We start from the raw sequence: 25,530 nt of genomic DNA, 5'->3' as shown, positions 1-25,530 counted from the left end.
AATAGATTTTTTTTTTTTTTTTTTTTAAGAACAGATTTTAAAACTTTAGAAATACAGGATGTTAAAGCAATTGGGAGAAAGTCAAAGGGCTGGGAATGGTCACCCCTCTTTGAGACAGGCTGAATGACAGCAAACTTCCAGCAAGAGTGAATGATACCAGTCGACAAAGGCGAAAAAATTGCGTAGGCACGGTTTAAGAACAGAAGCACAGTTCTTGAGAAAAACAGGGAGGACCCCTTCAGGCCCATATACCTTGTTAGTGCTGGATGAGTGCAAAAGTAATAATGGAATCTCATCCTTCAGCCTCATCTACCTACATATTTTATAATTTTGTTGTTAATCTCTCATAAAGGATGAGCAGCACCCAGAGAGTGTCGTCCCGAATCATATCAAACTTACCTCAGCCATGCTTCCGAAACGAGAATAAGTGCAATGTTTTCATCCCCCTTCCATTTCCGTGTTACTGTGTGTCTTACCGACTTACTACACTGCATTTCTTTATTACGAGTATACATATTACATATATAATTTTATTTACTGCGACAATTTTTGTCACTTTTCATTTCCTGACTTTGGGGTTCTTCTAACAATTAAATTCCAGATCAGTAATAAATTTTAACTGATTATGATCAAAAAGCAAGTACAGCCCCTAGATATTTCTTCCCAGTTGGATTTAAAGTAATGATTTGCGCGTATTATGAAAACGTGGCACGAAATCAGGGAATCACAGATATGTGTATTGATTTTTCTTCTATGAAACAATTATTTCCAGATTATGGATAGAGTAAGATATTTTTATTCTGGGATATAATTATACAGTACATACGAGTAAACGTATGTGACAGTTTTGCTGTATGTTTCCCAACATTCTGTTGATGGCTCTCCCTCTTTTCTACACTTCAGTTCCTTGATTTTTTATCATAAGACACCACTTCGATTGGTGAGAAAGACAATCAGGTGGTTGATATTTTCTAACTGATATGTGCAATACAGATGCATCTTTGCTTCGTCAGATGTACAGATGGTGGACAGTGTGTTGCAGTCCAATACCTTGGGTGGTCATGCAGTGGGTGTCCCTGACTGGGCCCTCCTGAATCCTCCCAAAGGCCCACACTTCGCCGACGACTCCCCTGAACAGATAACCGCTGCAGTGGGGTCACCGGCTCACCTCCCCTGCAAGGCTCGGAATCTTGGGTCGAAATCCGTGAGTAGATCCAAGTTCTTTTTCGGCAGCACGTAGACTTTCACAGCCTAGTATCGCTAGCAGGGTTCGCTGGAACAGTTAAAGTAATCCGTCATTTCATCATAATGACAGATAGCTAAGGGCAAAATAGCTACATAATAATAAATAACTGCATGTGTAACAATGGGCTGTGCTGGATGTATCCAGAGAAGAAGGGGGAGGATCGGTCTAGACTCTAGAGTAGCCAAGTTGCTGAGAGTAAATCGCCATGAGGGGGCACAGACAACCCACCTGACCCTGGTCATATGCTGCTTGTTGTGAATGAATAGTGAAAGCCGGGATTGTAAAAGCTTTAGAACAGATTTTCAGTCAACACATTCATATTGAAATCCTGTTTTTGTTCAGTAAATTCTTCAGGTGTTAGCAGGATTGAAGGGATAAAGTCGTCATCCTAAAGGGATCAAGGGAGAGGTGCAAGACAGAATCTTAAGATGTGAAATTGGCCCTTGATATACTGTATTGTGTGAAAAAGAAAAAAAAAAGTTTATGTACACCCTAAATCAAACTGTTTTCTCCATTCTGTTCACATTACAGTTTAACGATTTCTTTACAGTCTGTGCACAATTAAATATGCTGTGTTCTCTCAGCTCTCTTCACCCTGAATTTTATTGGTTTCCATTTAGTCTGTGAACACCCAAAGATACCGTGTTCTCTTTATTTTGCGCATCCTAAAATTTATCCTTATTCTGTTCATCTATCTATCTATCTATCTATCTATCTATCTATCTATCTATATATATATATATATATATATATATATATATATATATATATATATATATATATATATTTTTTGTCAGTCTCTGCATCCAGCATTTTATTCTATTTCCTACCTACGGTTCACCCTGCATTTTATCGTTTTTTCCTCCATTCTGCGTCGATCAGAATTTACCGTGTCCATGTTCCACTGGAAGGTATCTTGGATCCGGCACCGGGACTTGACAATGCTGACCGTGGGCGCCTTCACGTTTACCACCGACGACAGGTTCTCCGCCCACCGGGACCCTACCACGGGCGACTGGGTGTTGGTGCTCAGGCGGCCCCAGCCATCAGACTCAGGCTTCTACGAGTGTTCCATCTCAACCAAGCCAGTCACCACCAGGAGTATTAAGCTGGAGGTGGTCGGTGAGTGGTGATATTGTGAAGGAATGAATGACTGGGTGGATGAATGGGAGGCATGATTAGGTGAATTGATGGATGGATGGGTGAATAGACGATTAGTTGAATAAATGGATGGGTGGGTGCAAGCTGAATGTGGTCTGTGATTGATGACATCCTGGATGAAATGATGATTGACATGAATGGAAGGCTGGTTGAATGATTGAATTAATGGATGAATGCCTGATTGGATGATTCAGTGCATGCATGGATGGATGGATGAATACACTGATGATAAATGTAAATACAGGTGAGTGGTAACATGTTGGATGGAGGGATGAAGGGATGGTGGATGAGGGAAGACAAAGAAGAATAGGGATGAATGATAACACATTGGATAGATGTGTGGATGGCTAGGTGGATGAGGGTATAGGGAAATAAGTTTCAGTGGTTACAAATTTGACGATTAAAGGATGGTTGGAGAGATGGATAGATGATTGGGTAAATGGATGGAAGAAGGTAAAGCGCATTATGGCAATTGCCTTTAAAATTCGTCCACCATACTGAGATGATTTTCATCAATTTGCGTCATTTTACGCGTCGGTCATTGGTGATGCAAAACAATACTACGGCACTACATCCTTTACATAACAAGGTTTCTTGGCTAACACCATGTTCCATTTATAGTCTTTTGTTATAGCGTTGTATTCAATAGAGAGGAATGTAATTTTATTAACTTAGGAAGAATAGACAAAATATAGTTTTCAATCTTATGGACAGCTTTTTCTCTAAACCCCTAGCAGAGTGCTGCTCCAAACAATATATACCGTACATACTCTCTCGCACAAGTGTTACAGAGAAAATGAAGAGGTCACAAGCAGTTTTACCGTCACCAACAAGAATGCTTTGATAACGTTATACGTGGACTACTGAATGTTCATGTTTCACAGACTGCTAAGTTTTCATTTGACTGAATCATACAGGAAATGAATAGCGCTTCAGTAACGGCAGTGAACACGGGTAGGGGAGACTCTTGATTCCTTCAATTTACAGGAGGATTTGCACCAAGATTCTACCCTAAGATCTTTCTGGTTCTTTGACGTAATGGATTTATAGTGTGTTAATCTGATAGGAGGAGATAAATAGAAGTTACTATTTGATGATGACGTGGAAATACTCTAGATGTAAATGCAGAAAATATATTGCAGCATAGTGTTGGGTTGGAGGGGCATTCTACAGGTTGGAGGGCTGAAGGTCATTGTATACAAGTCAGGACTGCTAGGCAGTAGAAAGGGAAGAGATGGTCAAACACGAATAACGGACAGTGACGCACAAGAGGTGAGGCAGGTGGAGCAAGTAAATTTTTGTGATCGGTGATTGCGGAAGGAAGAGGAAGTGAATGGGAAATAAATGAAAGAATGAATGAAGGTCGGGGTATAAATCAGCAATGACATATTCTCGCAAAATGCCAAGGAAATTGAAATTGATGATTATATGAAACAGGTGAGACACCATTGGTGGCCTCTGAGGCAAAATTCTGGGCATATGAATCAAAGGAGGTAAGATTTTAAGAGCTGACAGATATGAATATTTTTAAATGTCTGTTAGCTATTTCGTTAAGAAAGAAAAAAAACAGAAAGGAAGTGTGAAACATCGCACGTGGGAAGATGATCGGTGACATGGTAAGGGAAAGTAAATTACTGTATCGTCATGTGATCAAGGGTGATAAAAAACAATCAAGTCAATAGACTGTAGGGGGAATCCGTAAGGGGTAGAAGGCAGAGTCAGATGGCGTGATGGAATAGAGTCACATATGAAAAGAACAGAACAGACAGAGGATGTCAAGAGGGACCAAACGAGGCGGAGACAATTAATCAGTAGGGAAGACGGCTCCCAGCTGAACTAGTAGCACAGACAAACTGTGATCGAGTTGTCCAAGAAAAACACTCTTGACTGAGTAGAATCGTCTGGTATTACCGTTCATAATGTTTCTGGCAACACAGCAGCATTAGCAGAGAATGGTTTAGTTAAGGCAGTTTTTAACCCGTCATGTCCCGAGCACTTTCGCACCTCCGACACTAACCAGTCCCGACCATTTATGGAATTTTTTTTTTTTTTTGCTAAAACCTCCGCTTTTGGTGAGAAACATCGAAAATTCATAGAGAAATCGCTCACCTGAGGTTTAAAATACTCGATACAGGTAGGAGTACCTCCTTACCTTACAGGGTTTTCTATCAGGCTGTCTGCAAAGAAAACGAGTTCTGTGGGAGGATAATTATTCCACACCACTCATAAATGGTATTTATTTATTTATTTGGTACGAATTTATATGTAGTACAAGAGTATATTGGTTTTCAAATAGTAATATAGGAATTATAAGCATTGTTTCACTCACTAACTCATCACCATTCCTGACCTTCTTTTGCCACATTACCTGATCATCATTTCTGACTGTTTCTTCCTCTAATGCTATGTAAACTTTGTCCTCCACATTGTCATCGATTGGGGACTCACTCTGGCCCTGAATGTCTTTCTTGGCCAGGTCACTGGTAACAGGTGAATTGCTGAGACAATGGGGGGGGGGAGGTTATGCGGTGTAAGGCATTGTCCCTGCTTGGCATCTTGTAAAGGAATAGAGGAAAGTGTCCCGTGTATATGTACGAAAAATCACGCGCAAAAATTGAAAATTTTGCAAATTAGGGACCTTGCAATTGCACAACATACCAGTATGTCGTCGGGACTGACAAATGCAAAATGTTGCAACGTACCCAAACGTCAACGGGACGTCTCAGATTAAAGATTTTTACCTGTTGGATTTCATTCATTGAACAATATCTTTTGGTGTTATCTAGAATGAAGTATCCCAAGTGCACCAACGGTAGAAAAGGGTACCAAACGTGTACTGTCGATATGTGGATGTGTTCTGACAGTTCTGCAAATAACTTGCCAGAATGACATTTAATTTTCTCTTGTAAAATTACAATCAGTCTTCTTTTTACAACCCAGGTTCTTGCTTGCCCATTTAGGTAAATAACAAACTGCAATATTTCTGGGTCAGAAATAACACCTGGAAGTGGCAGCACGTCGTGGTAAGGCTTCATTGCAGTGTGGTCAGAATCAGTCATACTATGTAGCAAATTGCCCTCTCATGTACATCGCGCAATAACAGTGGGAAGAACACCATCTTTTGTAGACCACGTTATGTATTCCGCTTCTAAATACCGGACGTGATACAGGTGACAGTGAAAACCGTAATGCCGAGAAGGTTACTCAGTGAAATGAGGTGTACTTACTCCAGTTCTAACCCAGATCTACACTTTTCTGACCTCAGTGTTACCAGTTCTTTCATGTGTGAGTGCAAAAGCGGATTTGTTGTCCTCGTCCATTCTGCAGCAACAAATCATACTTACGGCCAAAATCTGATGATATATATATATATATATATATATATATATATATATATATATATATATATATATATATGTATATATATATGCAGTGTCCACTGCAGGACCGGCCTATCCCAGCCGAAGCGGGGACGATATGATCAATGTATCACTACCAAGTGGCTTAGGCTGTCTGGTAGAGATTGTATGTAGGGTGAGAAGTGCTTGTAAGTGTATTGCAGTGTTGGAGTGGCTTTGGATGTGTGTGTAGTCTGTGAACCAAGTGTAATTGGCCCACACAAGCCGACTGGGGGCAAGCATACTTTATAGTATGCTACACTGGTTCAACCACAGCACCCATGATGTCCACCAATGCTGTATGTGACCAGAAGAACGCTCCCAAAGTTTATCACCCTGGCGGGGCGCGAACCCTCGTTCCTCAATGTACGATATATATATATATATATATATATATATATATATATATATATATATATATATATATATATATATATTATTTTTAATAACAGAACGGAGGAAGGAAAAACAAATGAATAAAAAAAAATAATCCATACACAAGATTACTTGTGTCCTCCTTTCATAAAATATCTGTAACAGTTAGGCTTGAACAGCTGTGGTTGAAATTTAGAGGGAAACAACTCTGGGGAAGCGAGTTCCAGAGAGATGCAGTTCGGGGAATGAAAGAATTCTGACAGGCAGAAGTTCTGCAATATAGCTGAGTGACATTCCAGTCATGAGCGCTACTGGACGCCCGTGTAGCACGAGGGAAGGCATGGAGAGGTGGCACCATGGACGCAACTTTGTCTGAACATTTGCCAAAAAAATATCTGTAAAATAATGCAGGGGAGGCAACATTCCTTCTTACTTGCAGGGGAGGTAGTTTATTTGTAATGGCAGGGTTGTTAATAATTCTAACAGCTTTGTTCTGAATTTTGTCAAGTTGTTTTAATGCAACCTCTCCACATCCATTCCACAAGGGTGAGCAATATTGAAGCTGAGAGCGCACATGACTTATAAATTATAGCTAACTGCTCATCAGCGAGGAAGTTACGGACTCTGTACAATAATCCGTTTCTTTGAGGCGGTTTTAGCAAGTGACCTAACATGAGAGGTCCAGCTGAGGGCATTAAGTGAGACGCTGAGAATTTCAATACTTTTGGAGATGGGAATATTAGTAGCACTGAAGGTAATGTACGAATCTGGCAATATCTGTCTAATAGTTAATTGTATGTATTTAGTTTTACTAGCATTAAAAGAGACAAGGTTGTTTTGTCCCCATTCACTGATCGTAGATAGGTCTTGATTTATGGAGATGGCTGTCCTGAGTTGAGAGGTAGAGATATTAGACTTTGTAAATGGGTGTCTGAGTGTGAATGAACTATGTAGTGTTGAGTCATCTGCGTATGAGTGGATGGGATTGTGGGTGACAGATAAGAGATCATTAATATGAACCAAGAATAGGGTTGGTGCCAGAACTGACCCCTGCAGCACGCCGGCATTAACTGAGTGGAAATTGGAATATACATCATCTACTTTTATTTTCCTGTCTCTAAGATATGAAGAAATCAAAGGAACAAAAGACGTTAGTCCATAGCAAGGGAGTTTGGACAGCAGGGAATGGTGCCATACTCTGTCGAAAGCTTTAGAAATATCAAGAGCTACTGGATGAGTCTCTCCATGTAGATCAATTGATTGATGGATGGTATGAGTTAGGAGATTGAGTATGGCAATGGTGGATCTTTCGTTGCCAAAACCATATTGTCTATCACTAATTAAGTTATTGGATTCAAGATGTTTAACAATGTGCTTATTAATTAAAGTTTCAAATACCTTACCAAGAGAAGATGTGACAGTTTTTGGCCTGTAATCAGAGGGGTCAGAGGAACTTCCTTTCTTCGGAATTGGGTGGATATTGGCTGCCTTCCATGAATTTGGGAATAAAGAAGTACGTATGCATAGTATGAATAATTTAGCTAGAACAGAGGCAAGTTCAGGGGAACACTTTTTCAAAACAATTGGCGGAATTCCATCTGGGCCTGGAGCTTTGTTAGTTGGTAATTTGTCTAGGATGGATATAACGTATCTTGTCTGTATTTTAAGTGGGGCAATTTCGGGAGAGTTAAGTTCTAGTACTGGGACATTCTGGCTGGTATCGTCTATGGTAGAGAGTCTGGCAAATGTACTGGCAAAAATATCCGCTTTCCCACGCAGATCATTTGTAATGTTGCCATCTGAAGATTTTAGTGGGGGAATGGAAAATGACTTGTTAAAGTTATTATTGAAAGAATTAAGAGTTGACCAGAATATTCTATTGTCATTAGGGTTGTTAAGTAGTTTTGATGCTTTTGAATAAAGTTTGAATTAGCTAGATTTAATACAGCATTTGCATGATTTCTAGCAATTTTAAATTGAGAGAATGATTCAGGTGTTTTTTATTTTATGTAAGAGTTATATGCTAATGACTTTTGGGATGTTGCTCTGGCACAGTTGCCATCAAACCATTTTGGAGAGTTCGATCTTTTAGTGAACTGTTGAGTTGGTGTGAACAAATCCATACCAGCTAGTACTAAGTCGCAAATGTGGGACTGGGTACAATTGGGATCACTAGAGAAGAAATACTACCATGGAATGTCAGCAAGATAATTTCTAAATCCATACCAGTTTGCCCTATCAAAGTGCCATCGGGTCACCCTGACAGGTTCAGAATGGGGAGGTGTGGGGGGGTTAAAATGAGGCTTTGATGAGATTGTGGTCAGAGGATCCAAGTGGTGACAGTACTTCTATCCTGTATTGATCTGGATTATTTGTCAAGAATAAATCCAAGAAATGGACATTATGGTCAGGATTATCAGGTATTCTGGTTGGTTGCTTTACCAGTTGCGTGAGATTAAACGATTCTGCAAACAGCTCACACTCTAGACCAGCGTTGTCAGTCCTGGCAGAATGCAATAACCATTCACCATTATGTGTGTTAAAATCACCCAAAATGGTAATTTCGATGCTAAGGGCAAGGTTAAGGTTACTCAACTGCGTGGATATGGAATCAAATACACCGGGTTCCGAAGAAGCACTGGGGGAGCGATAATCTACACAAATATATTTGGTAATATAGTTTATATAGTGAGTAATCAAAACTGGATGAAGTGAAGTTTAAAATAGTGTCAACTGCATATTGGGACTTGATATAACAACAGGTGCCACCCTTGTTACGGAAGTTTGTAAGGAGATGGTAACCAGGAAAACAAAATGGGGATATATTAGTTGAGGGTGAGATTTGTGGTTCTGTGAGGAAAAGGGCCAATGGGGATAAGGACTGAAGGAAAAAATGAACTGAGTTTAAATTTGTGGTAAGGCCGCGGATGTTGGTGAAGAATAAGGCAGCACTTTCACTTCTTCGCTGACGAGCATTACCGGAAATTGCAACAGTCGCTGCCGGCACAGTCGCTTGATTGCGACTGGGAGGACTCTGTGCCGCCAACCCTACCCTGTCGGTGGTTGCAATCCGAGGTACCACCTCGTTTGAGTGTAACATTGCAGCTACCATTACTAAAGAGAGTGAATAGAAGGTGTGATATTATGTGCATGTAGTGTAATGTAGACAGTTCAAGGTAGAGGTATTATGAGAGCATGCTGGTCTACTCTCTGTGTAAATGAATGCACTGAAAATGTTCAGCAAAGGGAGATGGTCAGGATCAAGTCCTGAGGGCTGGTGAAACGGGAGCTCCAGCTCTCCCTATCACCAGCTTGCCATCCACCTCGGGAGTACTGCCCTGTTCGACTGGTGCAACAGTCTACTCCTCACTTAACAAGTCATCACCCATTCCCCCACTAAAGGCTTCAGATGGTAACATTATAAATGACCTACGTGGAAAAGCAAACATCCTTGCTAGAACGTTTGCCAGAAATTCTAACTTAGATGAAGTCAGAACATCCCTGTACTAGAACCTGACATTCCCGAAATTACTCCACTGAAGATACAGACTAGATATATAAACTCCATTCTAGGCCATTTACCAACGGACAAAGCTCCAGGTGCAGATGGAATTTCTTCAGCTGTTCTGAAAAAGTGTTCCGCATAACTTGCTTGTATTCTACCTAAATTATTCAGACTATGGAAGCGTACTTCATTCCCTAATTCTTGAAAGAAGCCAGTATCCACCCAATTAAGAAAGGAAGTTCCTCTTACCCCTCTAATTACAGACCAGTCTCTGTCACATCTTCTCTTGGTGAAGTATTTGAGATTGTAATAAATAAGCACATTGTTAAACATCCTGAATCCAACAACTTACTTAGTGTCAGACAGTATGGTTTTCGCCATAAAAGATCCACTGTTGATTTACTCAGTTCTCGGACTCATACCATCCATCAGTCAATTAACCAACATGGAGAAACCCAGGCAGTGGTCCTTGGTATTTCTACAGCTTTTGACAGAGTATGGCACCATTCCCTGCTATTCCAAACTCTCTTGCAATGGTCTTCATCTTTTGTTTCACTGATTCCCACATTTCTCAGCGACAGAAAATTAACAGTAAAAGTAGACTATGTATATTGCAATTTCCACACGATTATTGCCCGTGTGCCACAAGGATAAGTCCTGGCTCCAACTGTATTCCTAGTTCATATTAATGATCTCTTATCTGTCACCCATAATCCCATTCATTCATATAGCAGATGCCTCAACATTTCACAGTTCATTAACACTTCAATACCCATTAACAAAGTTTAATATCTCAAGCTCACAACTCAGTACAGCAATCACCATAAATGACTGAATGGAGACAAAATAACAGTCACATCTAATGCTAGGAAAACCATTTAAATACTATCTGTCTGTCTATCCATCATCAGATGCCTTAATCCCATAAGGGCTGGCCACAAACAAATCGGCTCCATGTCGCCCTGTCCCCTGCAGCTTACTGCCCTCTCCCCAGTGAACACAACCCTCTCTCATATACCTCTCCACTCCATCCCTCCATCTCATCCTCAGCCTCCCCCTCCCTCTCTCCCCCAAACCTCACTCACATACACTATCCTCATTAGTCTCACTCTCCATCCTCTCCACCTGGCCAAAATACCGCAGTGCATTATTCTTAACGCTATCTATCACATCAACATCCACATCCACACCAGAATGCTTCTATATTTCCTCATTTCTCAGTCTGTCTCTCCATGTAACTCCACATGCTCCTCTCAAACAACTCATTTCCACTGCCCTCTTTCTTGACCTGTGTCCTTCCATCAAGGTCGAAACTACGCGCCCATACGTTAGAGTTGGTGTCACAACACTGTCATGCAACGATTTTTTTTTTTTTTTTACATCCATGCTCGATGCTTCTAAAGAACTGGCAACTTTTCTTCCCTTTTTGTACCCTTTCAAGCATTTCATGTTCCAAACTTCCATTTTTAGTCTTCACACTAGCAAAGTACTAAAGTACACTCGCATTTTCCATTTCCTCATCATTCAAACTTACTGTACATTCATTGACGTCATTTCCCTCTAAGACCACTACTTTTTACCTCCTAACTTTCACATTTACATTCTATTTCTTACCCACTCTCCCAGACTCATTCACCAAGCCTTGCAGTTCCCCTTCATCTTCACTTAACAGTACAAAGTCATCTGCAAACATGAGTACAGGAAGTTTCCAAATGATGCCCTCTCCCATATGGGCCACTCCAACATCCATTGGCCTACCTTGTATCTCTTTTATAACCCCATCCATATACAGATTGAACAGCTATGGAGACATGACACATTTCTGTTTCAATCCAACGTTCAGATAGAAAAAATCACTCAGTTCATCATCCACATACACTGAAGCAGTAGCACCTTCATACATAATCTTCACAGCATTCAACAGCTTCCCAATTACTCTATATATTCTGTCATATGCTTTCTCCAAATCCATGAAGACCACATACAAATTCTTTCCTTTCTCTAGAAAATTTTCAGTGAAGACCGAAGGATGAATATATGATCTACACAAATTGTACCCTTCTTACAACCTCCCTGTTATTCTTCAACTAATTCATCTCTTAATTCCTTAACTCTATCAGTAAGAATCCTACCATATACTTTTCCTATTTCACTAGGAAGACAAATGCCCCAGTGATTATGACACACTTCTTTTTCTTCTTTTCCTTTGTACAGGGGAATAATTATACCTGATTTCCAGTTCTCCAGAACTTTTCCTCCTAGGCCAGTTTGCACATCTTCCATATCCATTCTAATATCTCTCACCCATGCTTCAACATTTTACCACACACTCCATCAATTTCTGGGGCTTTCCCCAATTAGACTTTCTGCGTTGCTTCGACTACTTCCATCACACTGATTTCTTCCTCTCTTCTCACCTCCCTCCTTCTCCCAGCAATTCCACAGCCACTTACACTTGCATTACTTTCATTCACTATTATTTAAAAGTTCTTAACAGTTCTTTAAAGTGTTCTCTCCAGCTGCTCAGTTTTTCTCTCTTCTCCACTTATCAATTTACCATTTTTATCTTTCACTCCCCTACTAACTTCTTTATCACCCTGTCTAACCCCCTTTACCTCCTTCCAGAACATTTTCTTACATTCCCTCTATTTTATACTCAAATTCCTTCCAAATTCCTCATCCACTCTCTTCTTACTCCCACTTACTAGTTTTTTCACCCTATCTTCCTCTCCACATATAACTCTGTCTTCCATCTCTCAACTTCCTCCATGCCACTGCTTCCCATTCACTCATTATATGCTTTCTTCTTTTGCGCAAATGTATATCTTGCCTCTTCATTCCACCATGCTGTTCTCTGCACTCCCATTAGTCTTATCTTCACCTCACACACCACCTCATATGCTGCACAAAATTCTTCTGTGAAAATCTTGCACACACCTTCCGCCTCCCACATCTGCTCCAAATCATACAGTATTAACGGAATTGCTCCTCCAATTCTCTCTTATATTCTGCCTTTTTCCCATCCTCTTGCAACCTTTCTGCCCTCCCTGCATCAACGACTTCCTCCTGTCCTTCCCTTCTGTTCATTCAGAGCATTTGTACCTTGACTTTCACCACCCTCAAGTGGTGGTCCCCAACCTCTGTATCCACTTGCATCCACTCCATACTGTCTCATTCTCTCATTGGCGCGTGTAATCAGTCATTACTATCCGTTCATTCATTTCACCACACAACCTTCCCATCACTCGCCATGTATACCACTGGATTACTGTGTGCCTAAAGAGGGTAGTGGCTGTCACCAACCTTCTTCCCGTAGAAATGTTCCGTAGAGCACTGCCATTCTCATTCACTTCTGCAGGCTACCCCGTTCACCAACTACCCCATCCACCTTCACATTTTCTATTTTTCCATTCATATCTCCAGTCAAAAACACACTAGTTCCTCTCAAACTTTTCCATGCATGCTTCTACATTTGCCCAGAACTCTTCTTTCATTCTGCTTACAAGATCATGCATTGGCACATACACACACAGAATCGCCCATGTTTGTATTCCTGCATTCAATCTTACCCACACAGTCGTTGAACCAACTGATCCACACTCTCATATATTCTCCTTCCATCTCTTGCACACAACAATACATCCACCCTCTTTTGCCGTCTCATCCTTACCTACGCCCACGCACACACCCCATCCATATTCCCACTCTCTCACACACTCACTTCTCCATTTAGTCTGTCAAAGATATACAATTTAATATTGCCCGATATTGCCCGATTCGTGTATTACCTTCAGTGTTACAAATATTGAGATTTCTAAATGTATTGAAAGTCTCGGTGTTTCCCTTAATAATGCCCGCACCTGTACCTCTGATGTTAGATCACTTGCTAAAACTGCCTCAAAGAAACTTGTATTTTTTTTTTATAGAAGCTGGAATAATATTGCTGACCTTTGTGATGTGGATGTGAAGAGGTTGCACTTAAACTGGACAAAATTCAGAACAAAGCGGTTAACATTATTAATAACCCAATTGTTACAAATGAGCTACCTCCCCTACAAGTACGAAGGGGTGTTGCCTCCCTTGCATTATTTTACAGATACTTTTATGGCAAACACTCACACGAAGTTGCATCCATTGTGCCACCTCTCCACGCCTTCCCCCACATTACACGGGCATCTGGTAGCACTCACGACTGGACTCTCATCCTGCCATGTTGCAGAACTTTTGCCTATCAGAAATCTTTTGTTCCCCGAACTGCATCTCTTTAGAACTCGCTTACCCAGAATAGTTTCCCCCCAAATTTCAACCTGCGGCTGTTCAAGTCAAACTGTTACAGACTTTTTATGAATGGAGGGTACTATCTGTAATCACGTGTAGGGATAATTTTGTTATTCATATGTTTTGCCTTCTGTTCATTTTCTGAAAAAAAAAAGAATATATATATGTATGTATATATATATATATATATATATATATATATATATATATATATATATATATATATATATATATATATATATATATACAGTGGAGTCTCTTTTATCCGAAAACCTTGGGACTTTCAAAGTTTCATTTAGTCGAATTTTTCGGATAAAGGATACTGTAATAATATGTAGGATACAAGGGAACAGTATTGTACGCACCCATCACACATTTCTGGTGACGTCTAACCCACCACCAGCACCAGCACCCCAAAAGCCACTCAACCATCACCAAAACACTTAATACACTATAGTAACTACGCATGTAACTGCACCTTTGTAACTGTAATAGAAACTGTCAGCTTAAATAAATCTTCACTCAAATAAACTTAAATAAACCTTCACCAAAACAATTACGTAATTCACTGTAAGCAAATCGAACAAATAAAGTCTTAAACTAGGCTAATTGTTTTTTCCATATTTTCTGTTTCCTTATTCAATCATTCCCACATCATCCCCCACATTATCCAAATATTCCGAGTTGGTGGATGGGGGCTGGCTTAACCAACGCTCGCTCTAGTGACTAGCGGAGCAACTGTAAACTAACGCTAGTGGCGCGAAACAAGCCCGCCGTGTTTGAATTTTCAGACAGATTTAAGATTTTTGCGGTTAATCGAAATGAGAACGTTTTAGTAAAACTTACGGTTAATGGCATATTACGGTTAAAAGAATTTCGGATAAAAGAGACTCCACTGTATATATATATATATATATATATATATATATATATATATATATATATATATCCCCTTCCTTTATTGTCCAGGCATCACCATCATACAGCACTGCACTCCTAACGCATGCTGCATGCAAAGATCCTTTATTATGTAGGGAGAGTACTCTCAGGAGAGGCAACAGCTCCCTGATCTTCTAACCACTCCTCACTCTAGCCACAGAGCTTGATCCAGCCCCAGCTCCAACACATAACATGTCTCCTAAATAACAAAACTATTCCACACACTCAAGAGGTTCACCAGGAAGTTCAATCCTTCCACGCCTGACAATCTCCACTCATTCTCCCCGAGAGATCGCACACATGAAATCAGCATTATCTTAGTCTACCTCTAGTATCACCAAATCTCTTATTCACCCATTTATCACAATATCTATATCTATCTATCTATATATGTATATATATATATAATATATAATATGTAAATATATATATATATATATATATGAAACCTCTGTGATACAGTGGTAAAGTGTGCGTTTTCGTACACTGATGAACGAGGGTTCGCGCCCCGCCAGGGGCCACGTACTGGTTGGCGGACATAAGGGGTGCTGTGGTTGAACCAGTATCGAATACTATAAAGTATGCTTGCTCCCAATCGGCTTGCGTGGGCCAAATCCACTCCAGCACTGCATTTACACTTACAAGCACTTCTCACCCTACATACAATCTCTACCAGACAGCCTAAGCCACTTGGTAGAGATACATTGGCTGTATCGTCCCCACTTCGGTAGAGATAGGGTGGTCTTGCAGTGAAGACTCAAACGGCTGATGATATATATATATATATATATATATATATATATATATATATATATATATATATATATATATAATATTAGGGTGGTTCTTAGGAAATGATTGTGCGAAATTTGTTTCCCAACCCCTCATTTGAGTCATACTGGGGTACAACTCCCTAAGCACCAGCCACGCCAAAACTGAGTTAAGCATATTACTGTATTGCCCCAAGGTAGCTCTATCTGTAGGACCGGTTGGAAGGTGGAAATAAAATCATCAGTAAGGGCTATACTCCTATTATTAACAGGGTACCGTCCTCCTTGTTGTCGGTCCACACCAGCGTTAATGCCAGCCAGTAGGAGTTGAGTTTGATTTAGTATACCACTTTTATGCCCCAGCGTTCCTCTGGCAGGAGCTATGCTGGAGGTTGGAAAGCCAAATATCAGTAGGGGTGAAATTACTATGAAAACATTGGTTTTTGTCGTCCTTAATTCGGACGGCCAGCCTGCATGGAGAGTTTGTTGGTACAAAGCACTAACTCCACCAGCATGATGTTGGTGTCGGTCACCAGTGACTCTCCCCGCGCCATACCGTGTAGTGTTCAGCAGCCAATGGGAGTGGATTAGAGACGCTTTTTCCACCAGTCAGAACACTTATCACTACTTTTCCACTTTTCTTCCTCAGTCTTGTGTTTACATTCTTTTCACATCGAAACTATCATATTGTGAAAGTGGGTGTTTATAGGTATAACTGAAAAAAAAGAAATATCACAATTACTTCAGACTCTATGCCATTTTGAAAAGGTAAAACTTTAACTGCGATTTTCTCCATTTTCATTTTGACACTTAGGGGGTTATACCCCAGATGGCCTCAATTTGTTCTAATTGACACAATGTAACCTGACAATTTTTTATCAAAATAAAAATTTATTGTAAGGGTCACGCAATATGGCTAATATTTCAGCATTTCCTAAATTTTTGATGAAATTTTAATATAACTTCTAAACCATGCATTTTGGGATATTGGATCACAATCATAAGCAATATTGCGAAGGAACTCTTAATGTTTACTGTGGTAAATTTTGGTGTGTTTTTGACCTAAGGGAAGTGCTGTGGATGGCATCAACTATTGAGGTTTTCACATTCAGGCTGCCAGGTGGGAGGGGAGTGGTGAACACCAGCCTAGCCTAATTCTACAACTGCTTTAAATAATATAGTGTGACTTGTTTCTTTTTAAAGCTTTCATTGGATATTACATGTCACTCTTTAATTTGTCCTGCAACATTCATTGCATCACCATAATTACCCCAAGTGTATTGATCATTAGCATAGTATAAACACTTTGCCTGTAAAAACTTCAGTCGCTCAAGCTCATGAGTCATGGTGAATCAGCATGGTGCCCGGAGAAGCCGCAGAACATCTATGCAGTCTTGTTGGAACCAATTTTGTGTCCTGGCTGTGTATGTACATGTCAGGAGTGTTCAAGCAGAGAATCCTTGACTGGCCAGACACACTGACCTAATGGGTATGGGATCTGTGTTGTTACACTGCATATAGGTGATTATACCTAATAATTTTTTCTCAAGTCTTGCAGTAAATGAATTATTATCATGAACCGTTCATTAAAACAGAAGAAGCGGAAGCCTCCGTATGTGGTGGAAAGCTGGCAGGATCAGCTGCTTAGTGCTAAACTGCCCTCAAGTGGAGATTTTTCTCCCTACTTTCGTCCATGTCCACCTGAACCAAGAGATGCCTATGGCAGAAACTGTCCAGCAAGTCGCTATTCAAGCCAAAAAAGTTTATGAACATCCCTGTATCCCCACGAAGAGGATAGACCATTCATTGGAGAAGTTGAAGAAGTTCTGCACAAAGTGGAAAAACCTAAAGAAGAGTTCCAAGAGACATGGCAGACAACAGCTGAAAAATGAATAGGTCTTTACAGTGTTGGTGAAGAATCAGTAAGACATCGCCCATGAAAGTCATTCGCCCATGAGCATTTCCGAGGACAAGGAATTCCTCAATGCCCAGTATGAACCAGGATGGAGAGGGTCCATGGCAGGCATCGACCTTGTTTTGGTTCAAAGGAAGCTGGCTGTCATGTAGAGGAGATTAAAGTTTGAAAAGTACAGAGAATGCATCACTTATCAGACAACTTTGGCGACCACTACAGCCAACTGGAGTCCTCTTCCCTCAGTAATGAATACATTAGCAAAGCTGAGAGTGCTGACGATGGTGAGCCCAGTACAAGCATATTGCCTCCCAAATGACTGTGCATATTGAAGTTAGTCATGGGCTTTGGTGTTGCTGCTGCTCTTTACAGAACGAATGTCAGTGATCACAATGCTCCATACATCCTTGCAGAGACGGTCAAACTGGGGCATGTGTGCTCCTTGAGCAGAAACGCAAAAATGACTTGTTTTACTTTTCATGTAGGCACCACATCATGGAACTGATATATGGAGCCACCTTTCGAGCATAATTCATTTGCCATTTCCAGCGCTGAAGTTACGCAGTTCAAGCGGCTCCTTAATTTTTGGTCACACGTTATCATGCCAAATATGAACCTGCTGGTAGTGAAAACATTCCAGTGGAAGAAAGGGAGAAGTTGGTAGACTTTGATCTTGGCATGCTCAAGAAGGGAACAGTTGGGACGATTACAGGGAGTTTTTGGAACTCACCTTCCTGTTTCTTGGCATCTGAGACACTGAGGGGAAGAAAATCAGCTTTATGTTTCTTGGCATCTGAGACACTGAGGGGAAGAAAATCAGCTTTGAAACACTAGGTTCCATGCATCATGCCTGATGGATGTCGAAAGTCAACTGTTCCATGAATGTCTTGCTCTTTCATAGCCAGTTCAAGCTCAGCAAGAAGGAGAAGGAAGCCTTGAGCGAGTAGGCTCTTTTCAGTGTCAGGGTCTACATGAGGGCATGGTGTACTATGCCGCATGGCGTGGCATGTTCCCGTGAGGACCTCCACCTTCTTCAAAAGGTTTGTGTGTACTCATAAAAGATCATCGGAGAAGCTGTGGAGGGAAACTGCGGGCTAATCTTTGGTACCTTTCTGAAGAGCTTTTCCCTCTAACACTTTTCGATCTTGAGTTATCTGTTGAATAAAAGCATAGGATCATCACAGGCATGAAGACCAAACAAGGCAGCAATGACCCTCCCAAACGCATTGCAGCTCCACAGGGAAAAGTTACTCCTGGAGATCTCGCAACTCAAGTGTCCCGCAAATTCGTAGATAAGATGCGGATCAGGAAATCATTCCTCGAAGAAGATCCAGAGTCCTGGCCCGGCACTGAGGATTATGTTATGGAACGGATCACTGCAGGAATTCGTGTGACGAATGACAATGCAGAGCGGGCTGTATCTGTTGTCAAGGAGTACAGTGGCAAGATCATCCACAACGAGCTACAACTATAATTCCTTGTGCAAGTTGTTGCTAAACATCAGTTACGATTTCCTAATTCAGAGAAGATGTCCCTTACATAAACCGAGCCTATTTACATATTCAATAGATTTTATTTGAATTGAGTTGTCGTAGAGTGATTCACACAGAGGCATGACAGTATCATGGGAGCCGTAAAAAAGAAACTAATCATGTTTAATCAAGTACAGTAGTTGCAGAGGTAGGCCTGGCAAACGTTCCCTATCCCCTCTCCCCCCTGGCGGCCGGTTAAGTGAAAACTCCACTAGCTGAAACAATCCTCTGCGCTTCCCTTAAGTCGGAAACAAACCAAACTTTACCACAGGAAACATTAAGAGCTCCTTCACAATTCTTCTTATGTGATCCAGGACCTCAAAATGCATGGTTCAGAAGTTATATTGATATTTCATCAGACATTTAGGAAATGCTGAAGCTTTAACCCTACTGCGCGACCCGTAAGTAAATTTATATTTCCCATGTTACATCAAGTGTCCATTAGAACAAAATGAGAGGTTGGGAAACTCAACTTTCAAACTTTCATTTTTTTAAAACCACCCTTATATATATATATATATATATATATATATATATATATATATATATATATATATATATATATATATATATATATATATATATATATACAGTATATACCGGTATATATATATCTTTATGTGTGTGTGTGTGTGTGTGTGTGTGTGTGTGTGTGTGTTAATACAAAAACTTCGATATTATATTCCAGCTCAGAAATTCTACTTGTCCTTTCTGCAAAACCTAATCAGAGTTTGGACAGGCAGTTGATCCAAAATTTCTATGTGAATCTGACTCAAGAGAGACGTAGGCTCTGCCTGAGTTAAAATATAACTGCACACAAGGATGCACAATGACATAAAAGTGATTGTGCAAAAAAATAAAAATGGTCATTATCATGAATGCTGGACACACCTGCTTTCACAAAACAGTTTGTCGTAGTCACAACAATTTTAGCATATTATTTTACTTAAAGTCAGACTGTTTTATTTTTATTATTATTTTGTGTGTGTGTGTGTGTGTGTGTGTGTGTGTGTGTGTGTGTGAAATACTTACTAGACGGTGAAGGTAGACCAGTGTCAAGAACATATAATATTCCCTTTATTTGTATCATCGACACAAATTACTATTAGGAAGCAGTTGACCGCTGTTTTTTTTTAACATATATTCTCCCAGGCTGCAATGACCAATTCTTAGCTGAATATAATCGACTGGAGTAAGTCTGGAAAGGAATACAAGACGCATCCTCACCATGAGCATTTTAATAATGACAGTATTAACATGCTTAGTCTCCTGTGACTTACTTTCAGACTTTTAAAAATCGACTGACATTAGTTACGAAACAAGACTGCAGTTAGTAGCAAAATACGGCCCAGTGGCATTTCGTAACTTCTACGCTAATCCACCCGGGTCCAACACATAATTGGGTGGCAAGAGCACAGGACGGTCCACAAAGCATTGTTCTGAATTATAGTGCAGTAACATAGACTCTGAGGCATTTGTCACGTGGTGGTGGTGGTAGTGGCGATGGAGTGCACTGATCCAGTACTGTGGGTGGTGTTGGTGATGGTGGAATGAAGTGCTTGTGAAGGGTACGAGTGGTGGATGTGTGTGGAATCTGTGGAACAGAGGGTGTGTTATGGGGCACTATGTCGGGAGCTGGTTAACTATTTTAAATGTTTTCTTTAGGTACAATATTATGTTCAAGTTTACACGAAGACTGCAAGAAATGTAGTAGAGGGTGAAATAACACGGCACCATAAAGCATCCTCACCTGTGTGGAGCTTGACTTACCCTCGCCACTGCAGGTCCAAAGAAGCCTGGCCGGCACGTAATTATGGCGTATTTCCATTCAGATCCAAACATCCCAGTCTGGTTCAGTGTGGATAATAGTGAAGTAAAGAGTGATGATGGACCGTAAAGCATTGATCAGATAATTTGTGTACAGATGAACAGGTGACATTACTCCTTATACCGAGTTATAAATGATTTCAGCATGGTCTGTCTGACCATGTTCAGCAGTGATGGGCTGTCAGAGGTAGAGGATGACAGAAGGAAGCAGGTGTTGCAGGTAGAGTAGAAAAGATACAGGAGGAGGGAAAAGAAGAGGGCAGGGGACAAGTGGAGGATCGAATGGGTTGACAAACTGAAGCAGATGAGAATGTGTAAGAAGTGTGTATGGTGATTCATAAAACAAATATGTGCAGTGTGTGAAGTGGCATATAGAGTTAAAGGAAGAGGCAAGGAGGTGAATAGAACGGATTTATTGAAGTGATTAGGGGAAACGAGCTGGTGAACAGAATAAGACGACATACAGTGATTGCGTGGGAAATGGAGCTAACAGGGGACGGGGTTTGAGAGAGAGAGAGAGAGAGAGAGAGAGAGAGAGAGAGAGAGAGAGAAAGAAAGAAAATGCAACCAAAAGTTTTCAATTCAGAGAGAGAGAGAGAGAGAGAGAGAGGGAGAATGCAACCAAAAGTTTTTTAATTCAGGGGGAGAGAGAGAGAGAGAGAGAGAGAGAGAGAGAGAGAGAGAGAGAGAGAGAGAGAGAGAGAGAGAGAGAGAGAGAATGCAACCAAAAGTTTTCAATTCAGAGAGAGAGAGAGAGAGAGAGAGAGAGAGAGTCATATAAATGTCCTCTTACAATATTTGCATTGTCTGTTCTGCATCATCTTCTTTTCCTAATGTAATTTATCCTCTCAAAACTCAGCCGTCTTTGCTTGTGTTCCGCCCACAGTGCCGAGGGCGGAGATGGTGGGCGATGGGACAGTGTTCCTGGACCGAGGCAGCACCCTGAACCTCACCTGCCTGGTCCACTTTAGTCCCACCCCGCCTGAGTTCATCCTGTGGTACCACCGCGACAAGGTAGGCGGGGGCAGAGGACATGCACGGGGAAGAGAAAGCGGAGAGGGAGAGAGGATGATTGGAGAAAGAGTAACTGTGTGCATGAGAGAGAAATAGAGGAAGACTGTCAGCAGGAGAGAAAATGATGGGGGAGAAAAATGACGAGAGAGAGAGAGAGAGAGAGAGAGAGAGAGAGAGAGAGAGAGAGAGAGAGAGACAAGGGGAGGGGGGACGGAGGGAGAGAGAGAGAGGGGGAGAGGAGAATAATGGCCGGCGAGAATATTATAGAGGGAAACGAATGCGAAAAATGGAATCGATTTTCTGGCTCGACTGTTGGCTAGAGACATAGCATGGTAGGAAGGACGCTAATGGTTACAAATAATGGGAAATTTACTTAATGGCATTCATGATCTCCAGTTTCGTCATGGAATTAAGTGACCTGATGTTATCTTCTTCCATTTGTGGCCGTCTTTTTCATGTTACTCTTCCTGTCTTCGGATGATATTATTAAGCTAAGAGGAAACTTTCGAACTGGGTGAGTTACATACAGCCTTCACTAACCAATGCACAAATAGTTGTGTCAGAGACAAGAAAAAGGTTTCTTAACCAGTGATATATATGAATGAGGTGATGAGAGATTCAATTATTAAAATGTATACATTCATGAATGCATATTTATCTATGTATGTATGTATCTATAAATTTATATTATGCAGTATAATTACTGGTACATATATAAATACATACACACACACACACACACACACACACACACACACACACATACATATATATATATATATATATATATATATATATATATATATATATATATATATATATACTGTATATAGTAGATAGATAGACAGATAGACAGATAGATAGATACATACATGCATAGGGCATAGATAGATAGATTGAGGCGGTGGCTCAATCGGTAGAGAGGTGGCTTGCGGTCCTACCAGACCCAGGTTCTAATCCCCGCTGGTGCAGGGAACAGTTTAAGGATTTGAATTTCATTACGACAGACTTTACCGATCTACCAGAAGACCCGCCGAGATATCGTAAAAATACCCCCTTTAATACCAATATACCAGTCCTGTACGAGACAGCCCTAGCATGTATTCAATATGGACGGTGCGTGTTAGCGCCGAAGTGCTGACATGTAGAGGTGTACGATATGTAGGAGGACTACTGGGCCTTCGGAGCAGGCTGAGAAGCCTATGCCCAGAGTCGAGCACATAAAAAAGTATATATATATATAGAGAGAGAGAGAGAGAGAGAGAGTTAGTGTAAATATGTAGAACATACACCATATATATAGATTGATAGATAGAGACATACATAGATAGATTATATATATATATATATATATATATATATATATATATATATATATATGTATATATATATTGATAGATAGATCGAGTATATATATATCTATCTGTCTATCTATCTATCTATCTATCTATCTATCTATATATATATATATATATATATATACATATCCATCATCCAATCCTATGTTGCCCCAAGAAGAGCGTTGGAGCCCGGGGCTAGGCAGGATGGTCCTTACATTCAAGATGAGAGTGACCAGACTCACTCATCCCTGAGTGGCATTACGTGAACAGGAAACCCCAATCATCCCTTGAATATAAACCTACACATTACCCACTAAACCACCAGGCACAATACTTTGGCTATATGGTTACCACCCAGCGCAGTAAATGGTTTCCTGGTGTACAGGAAACCACTTGGCTTGTCACTCAGTGTACAGTAGAGTCACCTATAGGCAAAAGGAACAAGAAAGAATGAAGGAAAGAAATACAAGAGGATGGGAGGAAGAGAGGATAGGGCAGACACACGAGAACAGCAACATCCAGTCACTCGATGTAGTACTGCTCTCGGGTGTCTGCCCTTTCCTCTCTTCCTTCCATCTTCTTCTGTCTTGCATTCATTCTTTCCTCTTCCTTCTGCCTATGGGTGACATTACACTCCCTCTTCTGTCTTTGTTTCATTCTTTCCTCTTCATTCTGCCAATGGGTGACTGTACACTGAGTGACAAGCCAAGTGGTTTCCTGTACACCAGAAAACCATTTACTACGCTGGGTGGTAACCATATAACCAAATTATGGTGCCTGGTGATTTAGTGGGTAATTAAGGCGCTCCAATCGGAGTGAGCCTGTGTAGGTTTATATCCAATGGGTGGTTGAGGTTTACTGCTCACGTAATGCCACTCAGGGGTGAGTGAAACTGGTCACTCTCATCTTATCACAAGCAATTTGCCTAGCCCCGGGCAACTTTGGACTTGGGGCAACTTAGGACTGGATGATGGGTGGATATATTTATGGTGTATGTTATACATATTTACAAGTCAAGAGTGAGAGCAGTGGAAATGAGTTACTTGAGAGGAGCATGTGGAGTGACGTGGAGGGACAGGTTGACGAATGAAGAAGTGAAGGAACGATGTGGGGTAGATGTGGATGTGGTTGAAAAGATTAGGAGAAATACACTGAGGTGGTTTGGACATGTGGAGAGAATGGAGAATGAAAGACTGACTAAGAGGGTGTATGTAGGTGAGGTGGAGGGAGGGAGAGGGAGGGGTAGACCGAGGATGAGATGGAGGGATGGAGTTGAGAGGTATATGGGGGGGGTGAGTTGGGGGGAGGGGAGTCAAATGGTGGGTGACAGAGTGACTTGGAGGCGTTTTGTCTGCGGCCACCCTTTGCGGGATTAGGGCGTCGGGCTATAGATAGATAGATAGGTAGACAATGTATCTGCCTATCTATCTATCCCTCTGTCTATTTATATATATATCTAGCTATCTATATATTTATGGTGAATGTTTATTTACAATCTGTCTATTTGTATATCTATCTATCTATCTATCCTTCCCTCTATCTATGTACTTATCTGTCTGCCTGTCTATCTATCTGTCTATCTATGTATCTGTCTATATAAACGTGTGTGTGTGTGGGGGGGGGTGGATGGGTGTGGATGTGGGTGTGTATGGGTGGGTGTTTTAAATATATATATAACTTACTATATACATATAGATAGATAGATAGATAGACAGATAATTATACATCAACAAGGAATAGGAAAATAGTAAATACCCTTAATGCTTTCGTGTAATCACCCCTGAATAGGCCTATGTGATTACAGGAAAGCGCTGATGACATTTTTGTCTTTCCTTTTCGTTGTGGGTATATCAGCATGACTACGAATCACGCTTAACCAATTTGTTTATTAGCATATTATATGTAGAGAGAGAGAGAGAGAGAGAGAGAGAGATACTCGTGTGTGTGTGTGTGTGTGTGTGTGTGTGTGTGTGTGTGTGTGTGTGTGTGTGTGTGTGTGTGTGTGTGTGTGTGTGTGTGTGTGTGTGTGTGTGTGAGTAATTATTTTTCTATGACAAAATGGGATATAAAACGTATGTTGCAAATGGTATATCCTCGGATGTTTTTGGTTTGTAGTAAAGAAAATTTATGACTGGCGTGAATCATATGATATACAGTACTTTCATACTGAGGTATTTCTTTCGTTCAGAATACAATCTGAAAATATTTATGATGCATTCTGTGTAATGCATAA

General features: G+C 40.7%; 1 protein-coding gene across 1 annotated transcript in view; it reads left to right on the top strand.

Annotated features, from left to right (window-relative positions):
- Positions 1–25,530, top strand: part of LOC145411239 (zwei Ig domain protein zig-8-like) — a 76,910-nt gene that overhangs the window by 38,403 nt on the left and 12,977 nt on the right. The window contains exons 2-4 of the mRNA XM_080281306.1: positions 1,014–1,204; positions 2,158–2,368; positions 21,830–21,957. Of these exons, the coding sequence (XP_080137432.1) occupies positions 1,014–1,204; positions 2,158–2,368; positions 21,830–21,957 (530 nt within the window). The remainder of the gene's footprint in view (positions 1–1,013; positions 1,205–2,157; positions 2,369–21,829; positions 21,958–25,530) is intronic.

Source organism: Coenobita brevimanus, chromosome 88, assembly GCF_032717465.1.
Source record: "Coenobita brevimanus isolate Jiangsu-jjx chromosome 88, ASM3271746v2, whole genome shotgun sequence".
Taxonomy (NCBI): Eukaryota; Metazoa; Arthropoda; class Malacostraca; order Decapoda; family Coenobitidae; genus Coenobita; species Coenobita brevimanus.
The sequence above is the reverse complement of the archived record's forward strand: the minus strand, read 5'-3'. Positions and strand labels throughout refer to the sequence as shown.